Source organism: Apostichopus japonicus, chromosome 7 (assembly GCF_037975245.1).
Source record: "Apostichopus japonicus isolate 1M-3 chromosome 7, ASM3797524v1, whole genome shotgun sequence".
Lineage (NCBI taxonomy): Eukaryota > Metazoa > Echinodermata > Holothuroidea > Aspidochirotida > Stichopodidae > Apostichopus > Apostichopus japonicus.
The window spans coordinates 13,678,722-13,698,481 of NC_092567.1; the positions used below are offsets into that span (position 1 = coordinate 13,678,722).

The 19,760-nt window shown below is 35.7% G+C and overlaps 1 protein-coding gene across 1 annotated transcript in view; it reads left to right on the top strand.

Moving 5' to 3' along the window:
- LOC139969390 (uncharacterized) overlaps nt 1-19,362 on the top strand; it is a 29,706-nt gene extending 10,344 nt beyond the window's left edge. The window contains exon 2 of the mRNA XM_071974305.1: nt 17,616-19,362. Coding sequence (XP_071830406.1) covers nt 17,616-17,638 — 23 coding nt within the window. The 3' untranslated portion in view covers nt 17,639-19,362. The remainder of the gene's footprint in view (nt 1-17,615) is intronic.
- Nucleotides 19,363-19,760: the final 398 nt, after the last annotated feature.

Consider the following 19,760-nt stretch of genomic DNA (forward strand, 5'->3'; position numbering starts at 1 on the left):
ACCTCCATAATAGATCCAATTTTGTATGTTACTTACAGACGGACATGAATTTTCTAGCACAGGTTCTTTCTTTTTAGTTCAAGGGCATGTAGTGTCCTAAAACTGTGTAGGTTACATAAGTTCCTGGACAACGATACTTCCGGGATACTGCTCCGACAAGCGACCACTACACAGTGATAACCTTATATATTTTTGATTCGATGTCTGCGTTTGATTTCCATTTAACGCACTACGCAAGTAGAAGCAGTGGCTTGTTTCAGGCGGGTAAAACAGTTGCTGCAGCAATTAGGGGTTGTGCTTGAATGTAGTGCTCATCAGCTGTATTTGTCATTACGATAAAGACCAGCCAGTTATGATGTGGGGGATCACTGCATTATTAGTTGCTAAGATGTTTCGTGGGTTGGTGTTGGAATGGAGGGTGATGTGGGGAATCACTGTATTATTAGTTGTTAAGATGTTTCGTGGGTTGGTGTTGGAATGGAGGTGATGTTGGGGATCACTGCATTGTTAGTTGCTAAGATGTTTCGTGGGTTGGTGTTGGAATGGAGGTGATGTTGGGGATCACTGCATTGTTAGTTGCTAAGATGTTTCGTGGGTTGGTGTTGGAATGGAGGGTGATGTGGGGATCACTGCATTGTTAGTTGCTGGGATGTTTCGTTGTTGGAATGGAGGGTGGTGTGGTGGTAGGTGTGAATAAGTTGTGGCATCTATTAAAATAAGGGCTTCATAAGAACTCACCTACCGTTACCTTTGCTTGACTATATTGACAATTGACAAAACGCTGTTAGAGTTTGATACCATAACGGTGATTTTAGCTTCACCATGTGTACGGACGTACTCAAGCATGATAATACACTGACGAACCTTATTAGAACCATGAATGGTTGAACAAGTAGGCTACATCATTATTAAACCTGGTTGGATTGATGAAAAGTTAGTAATTAATGTTTCTCTGATCTTGAGGGGCTATTAATCAATGTCTTGATCAGGACTAATGACATTAACAGTTTTTTTTTTATATTAAATATTTAAAAGATATTTCTGTTAATAAGTCATATTACGAAATGCAGTAGTGCGGAGCAGTAGATCCAATATAACCAATCGCCTCCTTCTTTATGATATGAAAAGGGGTTTCCATATCATAAATCTGATCCTAAAATATAACACATCCGAAGCGTTCTGTTCAACTGCTTAAATGAGGATACTAAGGAACTTTAACAAAAGTACTCGAAAAGTATTTAACACGTACTCGGTTCAAAGATAATATACTCCCTAGTTGGAACCTAAAATGCTGTACCTGGTACTCGGTACTCGAATAAGACACATACAGTACTCATGGCACTGGATATACTATAGGAACCTCAAATACTCGTAATTAGTCTGCACTAGGATAAAAGTGTTTGAATATGCGACCATGTTAAGTAGTACACCCTTGACAAGGCCCTGTGTTAAAAATTTGGTTCAAATCCTGTTCTCCAAGTATCCACCATACACTCATCCATTGCTCAGGTCATTGTCCTTCTAACATCCCGTAAACAGCAAATGCAATGTGTATTAACAATATATTGACGCGAGAGTAATAAGCACAGGCCTGTCACAAATATTAAAAAATTTACTAGAAAAACGATAATTTAATTAGCAATTAAATGGCTAACACAATATTAACAAATCACGGGTCTACAGAGGTCTATATGGCGAAATAGGAAATCATCCAATAAATTCACAGTCAGAACTTCAGTTTTCTTAGCAGTGACCATAACTACAGCCAAGAAAATGCCATACCTGTAAATCTACTTTCTAATTGCTTCGTTAATTTACAGGTGTAACACAGTTACGATTGATAGACTTCTGCCTTAAGGATAATGACATGCAGTAAACGTAATATTAACGGATTGGCTCATTTGCTGGAAATTTGACACCAGTTGACAACATTGTGAACCCCACGTAGAGGCCCTCCCGACGTAAAATAAATCTTATGTTCCGGTGCTGCTTTTACGTTGCCATAGTGATGAATATCTGTAAACACAATGTTAGGAAATTAATTCTATACCGTCTATAAAACTGGCCGTTAGCTAAGTAATTTAAGAGTTTGCGAAAATACAAAAATTAGTAACCCTGTCATTTTGTGGGTGAGGCCGTCGAAAGTTTTCAATAATCCGATAAACAGATACTACGTGTGATCATTTATCATTCATTTGTATATACAACGGAATTCCTGACAATGCTCCCTATAGGCTACTCAATCGTTATGTCTTTTGAGTTTTGCGAGAAAATGAAGCTCAGTACAATGTTGAAGAAAACATTTAATAAATATGTGTCACTCATCAATAAATACAAAGGAAGGATAGGACGAATAGGTTACACTTCACATCTTAGGCATCCGCAAGGGAGGGGGGGGGGGTTGCCCCCCTGGAGAATTAAAGTAGTAAAAAAGAGCAAGAAATATCTCAAAATGAGACTGTGGAATTGGGCATTCTATTACATTTCATTGAATTTGAATTCGTCTCTAAAATGTTTTTTTTTTTTTGGTGCTCAAAAATACTATCAAACAACATTAAATATCTGAAAATGGATCCAAGACCAAATTTTAAGGGACTCATGTTTTTGATTTTATGTTGTAATCAATGTCATGTAACCTTACAGCAAAAAAAAAAATGAATTAGGAGGGGCAGGTAGATGAAATTTTACAAGCTACTTTGACAGAACTTTAGCAACAGTTATAGTCATTGCTAACACTAAACACTTTTATGTGATAGCTGATAGATGACCATACATTCTTATCGAAGTTTTCTAATATAGCGGCTGATACCATTGGTCGAGGGGGGGGGGGGGTGAGGTATGGTTATTTATCTGGTTATGAAACTCAAAAAGCAGCCTTGCAGGGTAACAATTTTACCAGAACGGGAATTAGTTTCTAGTTCATCTATAAATACAAGTATTTTATGAATATTAAAACAACTGACAATGGCATGTGTGCAGGTGTACTTTGTACTAGTACTGTATTTTTTTCCTTATTTAATCGGCAGGCAATATTCATTGCTGTCAATGTAACATAGTATTCAACAACATAGAGCGTTAGAGCAATAAATACATAAATACATATACTTTAATCAGATCATGCCGATTTAGTTTCACCAATGGGACAATATAGTGTCAAAATATTTCCGAAGATCCTCAATAACACTTAGGCGTCATGTGATCTGTTTGTCTACACTTTTAATGTCAGAGTATCTCGAAAATAAGGGCCTTGGGTCATGTGACCTGATGACGTAGCCATTATAGTCTTTTGGGGACGAGGGGTAATGACCTCCTGATAGAATTTTCATCACGTTTGGGCGAAAAACTTTGATTTCCAAGTATGAATGAAACCGGTTGAAAGAAGATTAAAGCTGAAAGCGAGAGCTAAGGAAAAAATCGTGATTAATTGATATTGAGTCCAATATTGCCACGGGGCTGGATTTTTCAACGTCAAAAATGGAAATAATAGGGGCTACGGGAAAAGAAATATTCGGAAATATAAGCGTCGCGCGTGTCAAATACGAAGCACAAGTTCACGATAAATTAATCACACTAAACAGGAACTTTGTTACATGAAATGTATATTCACCTCGCCTGATTGTCCTAGACAGCAATACAAATGTGATATCAGTTATAATGTTGCACCAAATACCATTGAACTAACCACGCATCATGCATTACGTAACTGACAGATGACGTCACTTCGTGTTACCTGAAACGCAAGCAACCGTAATTGGCACACACTTATTTCGATAGAGAGAGGGGGGGGGGGGGGGGTATTTACAACTATGCACTGATAAAGGTTGTCATTTCGACATTGTTACAAATGCTTTTCTCACAAATTCGAACATTCTAGTAAGCAACTAACCAGTAGGCTTCACTTGCATATATCTTTGAAGCCGCATAATTGTTAAATACTCCATGTAAATAGTTTGAAAGAACCAGATCATAGGGGTAAGAATATACCAAGGTAGTTTTATCAGGGGAAGAAACACAGTATACATGTGGTGAGCACTATTGTTAATGACTATAGTAAAACCAGAGGGCACTCCATGGAGCTGCAGATCTTTATCCCCTCCATAGTACTTTACTCTTGGCATCCTAATTTTGCTAATAGTATGTCATTTGTTCACACAGCTAGTTTGAACTTGATCGGACAGATCATTACGTTGTGTCCTTTGGACAAAGGCACTTTATTTCCATTGCCTCTATTCACCCATGTGTATAAACGGGCACCTGCAGAGATAAACTAAATTGGCAGTTTGGCACTGTTCAGCTGCTGCCATGTGGTGGGATTGTCTTTATATTTGAATGGTATATCATTGAGCACGGTCATGTTGTGGTGCGCCTTGAGCACCGTTATCGGTGGATACGTCTGCGCTTCATAAATCCTCAAAATTATTCTTATTATTAAAAAAGTGTGTTTCATGACCTTTGACCTCTAACCTTTGATCTACTACGTCATCAACCACGCAGGCCCGAGTTTACATGGTCAGGCACCTACCCACCAAATTTGAACTTGATGGGAATTACGGTCACATACACGTCTCTCACACACACTCACTCACACACTTCCTAACATTTCTGATATGGGGTGAAGTACAATATCTCATCTCCCTGTGTACATGATATGTTAAGGAGATGAGATAATATAACACGCAATAGCAAGGTGACATGCAAAACGAAGGTCCATTTGAAATATCCTCCAATTATGAGAACTGATCGTTTATATGTATCAGGATATTTCTGTATACTCCCAATATTGTGGTCAAGTTAATCAACGGCAGTTAACCTGCACGTATTCTTACTTAGAGGCAAATGGAAACAGATTAAAACAACTAATGGGAGTATTTCAACCCATGAAGTAATGCTGGAAGCCTTACAAGTTTAAATTGTTTACGATGTCTTTCGAGAAAGAAGTTTCAGCGGTCGCATTTGCAAGGTCTAAATGGTTTGAAAGTGGCTATAAAGGCTACCTTCGTGGCGAATCAAGTCCAGATTACATAAAAGAGCAATAAACGGGAGTAAATTTTTCATGTTTCTATGGATTGTGTCCATGTGGAACATTACATCAATAACAGACATGTTCTTTCAATTAAACTCGTTTTAACATTACGAAACATACACGTATATGTTTACATATTCTCGAGAATTAAACCAACGATGAGGTGTGTTCTGTGGAATTAAAACTGTATAACAAGAGAAAATGCGCAATGTTGGTAAACTAACACTTAGAGCGAGTCCAACCATCTTTAATGTTATCGTCCAATGTTATGTCTTCATGTTGTTGCTATTTGTCTTAAATATTGTATCAGATCGCCGGAAATAATTTCCAATATACATTGAATGTGCTGCACGAGTGATCTATAATAAAAGACCTACTATACGCCACCAACCACTAAATTCATGAGATTTTGCAATGAACTTATCAACATTTTTTGCGATGATAAAAATTATTAGAGAGAAACAAAGGGTTACAGGTTTTTAAATGAGAGAGGAATATGGGCTTTCAGATAGTAGAACATGCACGTATCCTCCGGCGAGTAAGTTGCAGTTAAGATTAATTTAATTTAATCTTTCTTCATGATTAATTCGTAGTTTGATGAATCGATTCCCAGATTCCCAGTGTTGACTGTTTTTGCTAGTTTGTACTTTGTGAAGTAATTAGTCTTGACGCTCGACCGTTGAGTTGTATGGGGGAATACTTTTTGCTCAAATTGAAATAAATTACGGGGAAGAAGTTTACAAGCAATGCGTGATTTGTGTTTAGTTTGACAGATGATTCGTCATGTTAATTCAGTGCGTTTCGTGTAGTCGTGCTTAGACATGCATTTCCCTTAATTTAAATGAAGCCCAGAAAAACTTTAACAGTCACACCCACTAAAAAGCGTCTGTATCCATCAAACTTCATCGACAGTAGTCGCATGACATCGGCAATATTAAGAAATTACATATTGAAACTAAACGCATCTCAGACACTAACATCTGGACTGTTACCGTGTATGTGATGACGATATCATACATAGTGACGTAGAAGTCTATACCGATGGACGTGTGACTGTTATATAATAATGTCTTCAATATTAGACCCGCTGAATTAGACTCTACACTAACATCTGGACTGTTACCGTGTATGTGATGACGATATCATACATAGTGACGTAGAAGTCTATACCGATGGACGTGTGACTGTTATATAATAATGTCTTCAATATTATCCCCGCTGAATTAGATTCTACACTAACATCTGGACTGTTACCGTGTATGTGATGTCGATATCATACATAGTGACGTAGAATTCTATACCGATGGACGTGTGACTGTTATATAATAATGTCTTCAATATTATCCCCGCTGAATTACCGTGTATGTGATGACGATATCATACATAGTGACGTAGAATTCTATACCGATGGACGTGTGACTGTTATATAATAATGTCTTCAATATTATCCCCGCTGAATTAGATTCTACACTAACATCTGGACTGTTACCGTGTATGTGATGTCGATATCATACATAGTGACGTAGAATTCTATACCGATGGACGTGTGACTGTTATATAATAATGTCTTCAATATTATCCCCGCTGAATTAGATTCTACACTAACATCTGGACTGTTACCGTGTATGTGATGACGATATCATACATAGTGACGTAGAATTCTATACCGATGGACGTGTGACTGTTATATAATAATGTCTTCAATATTATCCCCGCTGAATTAGATTCTACACTAACATCTGGACTGTTACCGTCTACGTGGTTGGTGATGATAACAAGGGGGGAAGAATAAATAGTACAAGAAATCAGTATATAGCAATTTTTTAAACAGTGCATGTCAACATAGTATCATTGATTTCCACAGAACTCCAGAATGTAAGACGTTAGTGTACCACGAGTCGTACGTATAACCAAGTCTTAATTTAATTCATCATGCAATTACCCACAACCACTTAGCTTCTACAAGGTTAAGCAAAACAAATTATAGCTAGTTTGTCTTGAGTCTTATCGATTTCACTGTTGGTTAATGATCGTTTGGTGTATGGCGACATAACACAGTGTTCAAATATGCGCACACAATTACTGTAGCACAACCCTTCAAACACATTTTTACTCCGAAGTTATTTGTATTCATGTTGAGAAAAAAACACATTCATATGGCTTACAGGAACATATGCCGATGTTGTCTTAAATTCATACATAACACATATGAATATATTCGGTTAGTAGGCTCCCCACCCCCCACCCCCCCACCCCCTCCACCTCTCCCAAAAACTTCCTGTACGAACAACTAAGAACGTCAATATATTAGACTATCGGCTTTCGGATTTGGCGTGTCATTCGTTTATATTATGTTTGAATAAATTACCCTTGTTCGTGCACCCGGCACTTCTAAGTCGACTATCAAAAGATAAGAAACATCCCAAAGTCTTTTTAAAAGAGATTCATTGCTTTCAAACTATCTGTGGTTGCGATATAATGAGATAGCTTGGCAAAGAATGATGAAGAAATCTAAAGACGTTTGCAGAGCCAGGCACGGTTTGTTTTTCATTAATGACGTCACCACATTCCCATGAGAAAACAGATATTAGCCAAAACGGCCCAAATTCTCCGTAATTATGCCAAAACTTGCACCTTTTGCCCAGTCTGATTAAAGTTTTCCCTAGCGGAAAATTGCCAGTTCTCTTATGATAAAGAGAAGTTTTCTCGCGGATGAATGCATCAACACCCACGAGATATATTTCCGCATTTCTCGCGAGGCTTAAAAGATAATAGATTTAAATGAATCGAAAATCACATTAAAAAATAGTTGAAGCAATTTAATCCTATGGACGGATTAAATTAAGACCTTAACTATCATTGATAAGTCACTTGAACAAATTGCCTACATTTCCTGACTCTGTTAATGGACTTCCCGCCGTTCATTTTGCGTACTGTGTGCAAAAATGACGATAAATGACGTAGTTATATCAGAACAACCTGTGTCTCTCACATCACACGCTATATTTTACACGAACACAAAATAGCTTTTCAACAGTTTTTCTCTCTCTCTCTCTCTCCCTCTAAGCGGGCACTTTTATTATCTGGTTTTGAAGTAAACAATTCAGTATTTCAAAACATAATAGTAATTGTGAGGTTTCGGATATTTATGGTGTAGGACTGCTAGGAAGGCAAATCAATCGAATCCACGCCGTGAAAAGCTCAGTTAAGTATTTTTGTCTTTGTTTAGTTTTGGTCATTTTAAAGTCCTTCTTTGGAACAAAAAGTACCTTAGGCTAGGAACTTGTGCAACAAACACGAATATGATACACATATTGACAAAACTATTCAATAGATCAAATTAGCTTGATATTCATTCTTTACATTAAAAACAAGAAAGAAATCTGTTACACTGGATATTGCTAAAAATATGATTGTAGCAATCAAATTAATAATGATAACAACAACAACAACAATAATAATAATAACAACAACAATAATATTAATATTATTAATAATAATATATTAATAATTATATGAATATTATTATTATTATGAATATTATTATTATTAATAATAATAATAACAACAACAATAATAATAATAATATTCATAATAATATTCAAGTTGCGACTCTTGACTTAACCTCTGCTTATCATCTACCTTACTGTTACATTTAGGTAGTAGCATAGACAATCTCTAATGTTTTTTAGTTGTTTTATTCCTCACTGTGCATTGATATACTTGTGTGTACGTAAGTACGTGTTTGTATGCATGTGTGTCTATGTATATGTAGATGTGTGTGGGTGCGTGTATGTGTATGTACATGTTTGCGTGTAACTATGCGTGAGTTTTGTATTGGCTGAAGGTATGTTTTTTGGGATGTGTACATGTATATATCGGTATAAGAAGAGAATGATATTAAAATAATACAAATAATAATACAAATAATAGTAATAATACTATTTTATATGCATTCATCTCTTCGGCACAACAAATTATGTTAAAAAAGGAAACCACTTTATTTCATGACAAAAAAAAAAATTCCTTTATCAATCGTGCAAGGAATCTCTTAGCAGTTTAATTTCTTTGTGCTTTTTGTTATTAATAATATGCATTTCAACACTCAAGAAAACTTATGTTTGAAAGTATCATAATTTGGAACGCTTCTGTTAATTCTACACAGGTAAATATAATACTGTGGCGTAAAAAATGTGAGACTATACCATTTCATTTTGTTCTCATGATCATAACCAAAACACACAAGTTCGTACTCAACCGCAACTTTTGAATTAAATATTTCGAGATATATTTTATTCCAAATATCTCCAACTGCACTGCAACGCCAGAAAACATGGTCTATGGTTTCACTAAACTCGCCACAAAAAGTGCAACTTGGTTATTAATACAATTTATTCTACTCAGGAAACTATTTGTAGCAATGATACGATGGACAAACTTGTACTGAAAGTTTCTTATTTTAATATTTTTAATCTTGCTACAAGAAACAAAAATCCTACACCAGTTTAATGAGGTGCCTTTAAAATCATTGTCCCATTTTAAACAACAACGTGGTTGCTCAATACAACGGCTGTTAAATTTACTATATATGTTGGCAAATCTTAGTAGTACAACACAATTGCGTTAGCATAACCTGCAATAATAATAATAGTAATAACAACAATAATAATAGTAATGCTTATAATTAAATATAAAGAGAAATATGTGTATGTTCAAGATTATGTAAGACGATAGAAGAATAATGATTTTAGTTAAATATGCTCTTTTTCTTAAATTTTATTTATTCTACTTTTTCAGTAATTTTGATCGAATTGCTGCTAGCTAGGATGTAGGTTAACCGGGTATGGCACTTGTGACGCTCTTCGTGATTTCATAAACAGTACAAAGCCCATTCCAGCCTTTCCTAGTTTTTGTAACTAACGTGAGAAATATTAGTCAAATATGCTGTCTTTCCAGTGTTTTACAGAGGGCGCTGTCATATCAGTCCTAATGTTTACAGATCTGTGGATCATAGCAAAGACTGTCTATAGCGCAGTAACTTATCTCTCTGAATCAAGTTAACACGCTCGCGTGAAAGTTCCAATCATTAAACACTGTTAAATAAACTCAAGGTATCGTTATGATCTGCAGTCAGGGACTGCGTCTTTTCGTTTCGCGGAACTATAGGTAGGACCAAACGATATGCACTGTACTGATACACTGCCAGCCCGTTTCCTGGGAGCGTAATGTTTTTTCCTAGGAGGGTTAGGGGCAATTATCATATATAGGCGTATCCAAACCCTCGCGCATGCGTGTTACTCATAGACAAGCATTACTCATCGATCACTGTAATACACGTGTGGGGGCCCGGGTGTACGTGGGCACTATGCACGCTGTACAAAGCAATAGATCTCCGCTGTACAGTTTTACACGTAATGCACTTTGCTTTTTGGCCAAGGATTACCAAGTGATTTACCTCAAATTTACCGCGGTAACATACCACAATTTTACCACGGTAAAACCGGGGTAAAACCGCGGTAAATTTATTGTACATTACCGCGGTGTTTTGGCCCTATGGACGCGGTAAACCGCGGTTTACCGCAGTAAATTACCACAAATTTACCATACTTTTACCATGCTTTTACCACAGTGTAACATGGTTTTACCCCAAGGTTACCATGGTTTTACCGTAGATTTACCACACTTTTACCCTAAATTTACCACAGTTTTACCGTTCTTTTAGGAAATTCAACTCATATCCACATGTAATTTATATTGTCAACATTAAGATATGAGTAGAACATAAGCTGGCAAAAGGTTTGTCTTATCAGTATTGCAAAAATATGGGACAAAATCATGCAAAAATTGCTGTAAATGTACCATCATGTTTCATAGTGTGACCCATATATGTTCTACTGTGGTAAAATCATGGTACAATTATGGTAAATTTACCATAGTATAATTGCACTGTATAGTTTTACCCTAATTTTACTGTGGTTAATCATGGCACAATTGTAGGAATTTCACCTATGTAGTTTATGAACCATATAAATTTACCCTACTTAATTACTCCAGTAATATCATGGTAAAGCTATGGTAAATTTACCGTAGTAAATGTACCACACTTTCACCCTACTTTTACCGCGGTATACTACCATGGTAAAACTGCGGTAAATTTACCGTAGTAAATGTACCACACTTTTACCCTACTTTTACCGCGGTAATACCATGGTAAATTGACCGTAGTAAATGTACCGCACTTTTACCGCGGTAATACCATGGTAAAACTGTGGTAAATTTACCGCAGTAAATGTACCGCACTTTTACCACGGTAATACCATGGTAAAACTGCGGTAAATTTACCGCAGTAAATGTACCGCACTTTTACCCTACTTTTACCGCAGTAATACCATGGTAAAACTGCGGTAAATTTACCGCAGTAAATGTACCGCACTTTTACCATACTTTTACCGCGTTAATACCATGGTAAAACTGCGGTAAATGTACCGCAGTAAATGTACCGCACTTTTACCATACTTTTACCGCGGTAATACCATGGTAAAACTGCGGTAAATGTACCGCAGTTTATTTTACCACAATTTTACCACACATTTACCCCATTTACCACACATTTACCATAGTTTACCGCGGTAAAATTAGGGTACATTTTTGCTGGGATCACATAATTATTTTTCACGTGTACAATTAAAAAATGTTGCAAAGCAGTTAAAGTACCGAATGACTGATAGTTCATAAAAGCAGGCTTAAGTTTGTATGTAGGCCTTCTATATTTGTATCATGTACAGAATTTTAAAGTTTACCGTAACATTAACGTTTACCGTGAAGCCATAAATACATGTAATGTAGGCTAGCAGATTAACATTAACCAAACCATTCAATTAATGTCCGTCGCGCACATTGATGACGACAGATGAAATCCGTACATTGTGTTTAAAATCTGGGTGAAGGGATTACTATATTATATGCAATTGTATCGAGTAACTTTACCTCTAATCTAGGGCGAGATTCCAGCTGAAGATTGGCGCAAGGATTGTCAGTCGAGCAGGTCTCCATTGTTGCACGAACGCATATACGTATACATGTGTGCAAAACGTGAATCGCGTCGCACACACTGTATGTGCGACTACTAGCTATAAACTTTTTACGAGTAACACTCGTGCGCGAGGGTCTGGATACGCCTACATATGATAATTGCCCCTAACCCTCCTAGGAAAAAAAATACGCTTCCTGGGATCATGTATCATGTGATCATGACGGTGTAAGGTCTAGTCCAAATTTACGATCTACTTGTAAGCATAACATACGCTACACATGACCTTACCCATTTGTTTATAATTTTGATATTTGCCAATATTTAATGTAATGCATTCAATTGTACACAGGTTATACAGGGGTTGTGTGTAAAAACTGGTATCACAATATGATTCTGTTTGAAGTTGCTCGGTCCATTTTAATTTGCACTTGTAGCATTGACCATTTGACAAAAACGGGAAAAGAAACTCGCATGAAGCAGTTCCACAGTTACAATGTTTAATATTAAACTATATTAGACTCAATATTAGACTCGGAGATGATAGTTATTTAACTAAGTACTCCTTTCTTTGAGTAACAAACGTGTATAGAAAGTCATGTGACAAATTGATATTGGGATTTCGTAAATGTTTCCCTCCGGACTCATCATTCATCAGTCACCCATGTTTAGAATGTACGTGGGGCTTTATTGTCACCTTCCAGGATGGGGAGCAATTTTCACACGGAAATTCATTTGCATATCATTAAACGCAAGTTACTTCATTTACTACCCGTATCTCCTTTTTACTGTTGTTATCCTTTATTCACGAAAATTAGATTCAAGATTGATCAGCAACAGGGTGTTTCATTTGGTTTCTTATTAAACCTTTAATCTCATAAACTACAAAGACCCCTAATAATTGTCAACCCAAGTTTGTTATTTTCGTGCTCAAGATATGTTAGCGTTATACCTTGGCCTCATTTTGTCACTTTGGTAAGCGTCGGAGATTGAATTTCGTCCCCGTGAGCGTTTATGCATGAAGCGGGATTTGCAGCAAAGCCCCAGATTCAGTGTAAGATTTAAAATGATCGCGCTGTCCAAACGATGCTCAAGACAGGTATCCCTTGATAAAATATAATTGGCATTCGTCATATGACATGTATAGTTTTACTTTCTTTGTCAATCTCTCTGTAAGCCGCCGCCATGCATTCCTGTTAACAGTGATATACTAGCGATGATGAAAGACACTTCGGGGCTTCAAAATTCTTTGGGGCTGGAAGTCTTCGAGGTACCCACCTACGCTTCACTTTACGAAAAAGAAAAACGTATTTGTTTTCACTGAAAACCATACGTTGTTGCTTGTTGATTAGCCCGAGACACACGTATCTTGAGTTTATAACAGTGTGCTATTTGCATCTATGGTGCCTTCTCTGTTGTATTTATAATACGATTGCGTCAGGTATGAATCCGTCAACCGGAAACAGAGCGAAAGATCATTACATTTATTTTTTCAATTATTTCTCTGTCAACCATTAGTTCTGAGTCTACAATACAGGTGACGAATAACCAAGTTTCAAAATCGCACAAAGTGGAAACAATGCTAACTTGTTGTCTCTAAATCAGGAGAATCAATTGATGTATACCTATGTCTATAAACATACCCATTGTAACATATAGGTATGTCTATAAACATACCCATTAGAACATTCATATCTATGTCTATAAACATACCCATTAGAACATTCATATCTATGTCTATAAACATACCCATTAGAACATTCATAGCTATGTCTATAAACATACCCATTAGAACATTCATAGCTATGTCTATAAACATACCCATTAGAACATTCATAGCTATGTCTATAAACATACCCATTAGAACATTCATATCTATGTCTATAAACATACCCATTAGAACATTCATAGCTATGTCTATAAACATACCCATTAGAACATTAATAGGTATGTCTATAAACATACCCATTAGAACATCCAGGTATGTCTATAACATACCCATTAGAACATTCATAGCTATGTCTATAAACATACCCATTAGAACATTCATAGCTATGTCTATAAACATACCCATTAGAACATTCATAGCTATGTCTATAAACATACCCATTAGAACATTCATAGGTATGTCTATAAACATACCCATTAGAACATTCATATCTATGTCTATAAACATACCCATTAGAACATTCATAGCTATGTCTATAAACATACCCATTAGAACATTCATAGCTATGTCTATAAACATACCCATTAGAACATTCATATCTATGTCTATAACATACCCATTAGAACATTCATATCTATGTCTATAAACATACCCATTAGAACATTCATAGCTATGTCTATAAACATACCCATTAGAACATTAATAGGTATGTCTATAAACATACCCATTAGAACATCCAGGTATGTCTATAACATACCCATTAGAACATTCATAGCTATGTCTATAAACATACCCATTAGAACATTCATATCTATGTCTATAAACATACCCATTAGAACATACATAGGTATGTCTATAAACATACCCATTAGAACATTCATATCTATGTCTATAAACATACTCATTAGAACATTCATAGCTATGTCTATAAACATACCCATTAGAACATTCATAGGTATGTCTATAACATACCCATTACAACATTCATAGGTAGTATCTATAAACATAATCATTAGAATATTCATAGGTATGTCTATAAACATACCCATTAGAACATTCATAGGTAGTATCTATAAACATACCCATTAGAACATTCATACTTATGTCTATAAACATACCCATTAGAACATTCATACCTATGTCTATAAACATACTCGATAGAACATTCATAGGTATGTTCATAGAAAATACCCATTAGAACATTCATAGGTATGTCTATAAACATACTCTTTAGAACATTCCTAAGTAAGTCTACTAACATGCTCATAAGAACAGTCATAGCTATGTCTATAATCATACTCAATAGAACATTCATAGGTATGTCTATAAACATACTCTTTAGAACATTCATATCTATGTCTATAAACATACTCATTAGAACATTCATAAGTATGTCTATTAACAAGCTCATTAGAACATTCATAGCTATGTCTATATTCATACTCAATAGTACATTCATAGGTATGTCTATAAACATACTCGATAGAACATTCATAGGTATGTTCATAGAAAATACTCATTAGAACATTCATAGGTATGTCTTTAAACATTCTCATTAGAACATTCATAAGTAAGTCTATTAACATGCTTATTAAAACATTCATAGGTATGTCTATAAACATACTCATTAGAACATTCTTAGGTATGTCTATAAACTCATTAAAACATATAGGTATTTTTATAGAAACATGCTCTTAAGAACATTCGTAGGTATGTCTATAAACATACCTATTAGAACATTCATAGGAATGTCTATAAACATATTCATTAGAACATTCATTGGTATGTTTATAGAAGCATACTCATTAGAACATTCATAGGTATGTTTATTGAAACATACTCATTAGAACATTCATAGGTATGTCTATAAACATACTCATTAGAACATTCAAAGGTATGTTTATAGAAACATACTCATTAGAACATTCAAAGGTATGTTTATAGAAACATACTCATTAGGACATTCGTTACAATAAACCAAACTAAATTCTTCTTATAGTTCTAGTACCAAGGCTGTAATGTTCCCGCTATGCAGTTACATATCACAGCATATTATAATACAAACCAAACTCATATCAGTCACGTTTATGGATCAGTTCCACATAAAAAGTAGAAAGGATAGTTGAAATTTAAAAATTCTCGGAATTAGGCATTTCATTCATGTTTAAAAAGAGGAAGAAGAGCACTCACAGCTTCTTTCAGTATCTTTACACTTAATTGGTTACAATATTAATCTGTTTAAAGTGTCAGTCACTGCATCAAGGTTAACTTGTTCGGAAAAATGTCATACTATGCTTATTATCGCTAATAGGAAAACCATATGTGAAGCAGACCACGCTATCAAAGCAAGTAGCCTATCCAGTTACATATATATCATAGGGGGGGGGGGGTTACACCCGGTGACCATCAAAATTCGGTCTCAAATCGATGCCAAGTCTATCCAGGGATGAGTTAGTGAGGTAGATATACTACAAATTCACTGAGACTAAAAGCCTGTCGATCAACTTTTAACCATGTTAAGTTGTTGTATGTATGTATGTATTTTAGATCCTCCTGCAAGCAGGAACTCACGAAGAAGCCTCATAGGCTTATCAAAGCCGCAAGCTGACCGAAGTCAGTCTCTTATATTCATATTTAACGTCCATGATTATGAATTGTCAATTGTCAACAACTCTGTAACTGGACAACATACATTAATCTTGTAGTGACTCGAACCGGGGACCTTATGATTGGAAGGCATCGGCGTTAACCACTGAGCTAACACTCCTTAATTGTTAATGTTGTTTTTTCCTATCAATTTGTGAATATTTTCTTTCATACTTTGAACGATAACTGGCATGAGACAATGCTTTGATGAGAGGGATTACGACGAAAAGGTCACGGGTTTATCTTATATGAAAGTAAAAATGGCTATTCGCATTCACCATCAAACCAAACAGTGTAATGTTCTCTATAGAACAACCTGGCACAAACAAGACTCATATTTTAACTTTAAGTTTACAAATTCCGCACGTTTCCTATGTATTCCGTATACAAGCAATGTTGAAATCATCCAATATCAATCACTTTTGCGTCAAGTTGGGCCTTATGACCACGGACGTAGTGTATAGACTACGAATGCAATAGTGTAGTAAGTGTAAGCTTCTTATGGCAGTGTAACGATAACTTTCATTTTGGCGGCAACAACCTCGTTTTCAATGAGACTATCTTTCGTTGGATATTCTTCTCACTATAGCACATCACTAGTCGATCTAACATCGGAGTCTAATTCAGCATGGCGGGCTTATACACCCATGAATGAGTAATTAAACAAACTCAGAAATATCGTTCTCTTTGTTCCTCCCTTATTTCTACATCTCTCAGATTTGGATAATGTTAGGCTAACCAAAATTGTTAATAGTACATTCCGTGGAAATTGAAGTTTTGTCAGAAATGCATTTCTGTCCTTTGCAATCGCTTTAAGAGAACAGAAATTTCTGATTCTGAGATACATTCCATATATAATTATAGTATACCCCTTTCTGACAGGTATAGGCTATTTTGTGCATTTAAAAAAAAAAAAAATGCTTCAGCTACCGTGGACTTCGGTCTACTTGGTGTGCACCCAGCCAATAAAAGTTGTAGTTATAAACAAATTACCGCTTTTGTTGGTTCACTTTGCTTAAGCTCGGTCTCAGAAAAGCTAGTCGGCTTCGAAATCGTTCCTTCCAAACCCCCCTTGAAAAACGTTGAATGTACACCCTGTATCCAGCTACCAAACTTATGGCGGGGGCGGGGGATTCAGTACGAGTTTTTCACAAGATATTGTTGGAAACGTTAATACTCAGCTACAAATTACATATTTTCTTGTAAGTTTATAGTATATATTTTGTCTTATTTTTTTCTTCCCTTAGATACAGCCGAAGATCTGGAATGAAAAAGAGAAACCAGCAGAAGAGGGGATTACGCAAGGGCGCACTCTTTCGATCGTGTCACATGGTGTTTTTTGGCATTCAGCCAAGAAAAGGTTCCATCCAGTTTGCCTTGGAGCTGTAGAGAATCGCTGAATTAGTGTTAATCGGCTTTTAAATAGAACGCTCAATGGTTTCCCTAAGACATTCAATCCGACTATGATTCTGTGATGATCTCACTAGTGACGCAAGAAGATAAAAACAAATTAGTTTCAACAAGTCTATAGTTTTCACAAATAATTTCTTATTTTGGATGAACCATTTGTCCGTACCAAAGGATGTGAGTTGTTATAGGAACTAGTAAACTGCAAGTTTCTGCATTGTTCGATGAGCACAATCCGCTAACATAATATTTTCAACTGTACATATGCCATATATTGATTCATCTGTATTAATTGGTTGAAGAAATATTAGGAAGTAACGATTGTCCTTGTTATATAATAAAGATAATAAAATGATAATAAAACATTCGACACACCGCATTTGAAGAAAAGTCAGTATTTCATTAATATATAAAAATATCTTATACCACTACTAATTTTGAGGCATTGATATTTGAAAATACTCCTGTTAAGATTAAGTGTTCGGCCCTTGTTATTCGAGAATTTTTAAAGACAGAAAACAATACAAATGACTTGTCATACACGCTTGTAATGTTAAGGATATGGAAAATGACTTGATGTAATGATGATAACTCAGTATTATCAGTTGATGGGGGAGGAGAGGGGAGAGGTAGGGGGAGGGGGAGGTGGAAGGTATGGGAGGGGCGAAAAAAGTCCACAAGGAGTGAAGTATAAATGAAATGATTGCTATTTGAAGACCAGTGATTGATTGTCATCCATAGATAATGTTTAGTGGCTCATTAAGTGTGTGTAACCAGTACAGTGGTACCTTGTGATTTAAGATGTTTGAATGAAGACATGAATGTAATATCTTCTGGCCTGGCTTCATCCACCGAAACTCAACCATCTTAACAATGAATACTCTGGTGCTCACTTCAAATGCTGACTGAAATATTCCGTTCAGTACTCGGAAATCATTTCCTGTAAAGCTCACGTGCATGTGGTCAAGTAGCACAAGGAAAGAAATATTTGTTATTGTTTACATATATGGTCACACATATAGAAAGTTACAACGCCTTTATATTAAATTGAAGATTGTATGATTATGTTATTAAAAGGGAACTCGATCTTTAAGTCAGGATTGTATTGCGTTATTACTGCTTAGCTTAATTAGTTAATTAACATTTTGGGGCAGGGAAGGTTCGTTGGAGTAAGTGTGTGATTTACGTACCTCAAAGTAAAGGAAATTGAAATCAATTGTTCATGGTTTCTTTTATAGGAGGTTGACATGGAATGTCTAATACAAATGATTTTAATCAGAAGAGAGGTACACGAATCGACCATTATGCTATAGTTGACTAAAACAGAGAATCACCATTCTATTTGTGAGAAATGTTGTTGTAATGTTGCTGTTAATCTGATTATGTTACATAAACAGAATATAGCCCTTTGGTACAATTGTACATACACCCTACATAACCAGGTAAGTGACCTTCATAACCCAGCTTATGAGTTTCTACTCATAACTTGAATAATTAGGAGATAGCATCATCACGAGAAAATTGCATTTTAATCAATTTGAAATTTGGATCTTTAAATAAAATATCAACCTGATGACAGGATCTGAATATTCGGGATTCAATTGTGTTTCTTGTGCCGTTATAAAACACTACACTGCCAACGCATGATACTAAATGCCTTCTAGAACAGTTTAAACACTACACTGTAAACGCATGATACTAAATGCCTTTTAGAACAGTTAAAACACTACACTGTAAACGCATGATACTAAATGACTTCTAGAACAGTTAAAACACTACACTATAAACGCATGATACTAAATGCCTTCTAGAACAGTTAAAACACTACATCGTAAACGCATGATACTAAATGCCTTCTAGAACAGTTAAAACACTACACTGTAAACGCATGATACTAAATGCCTTTTGGAACAGTTAAAACAATACACTGTAAACGCATGATACTAAATGCCTTTTGGAACAGTTAAAACGCTACAGTGTAAACG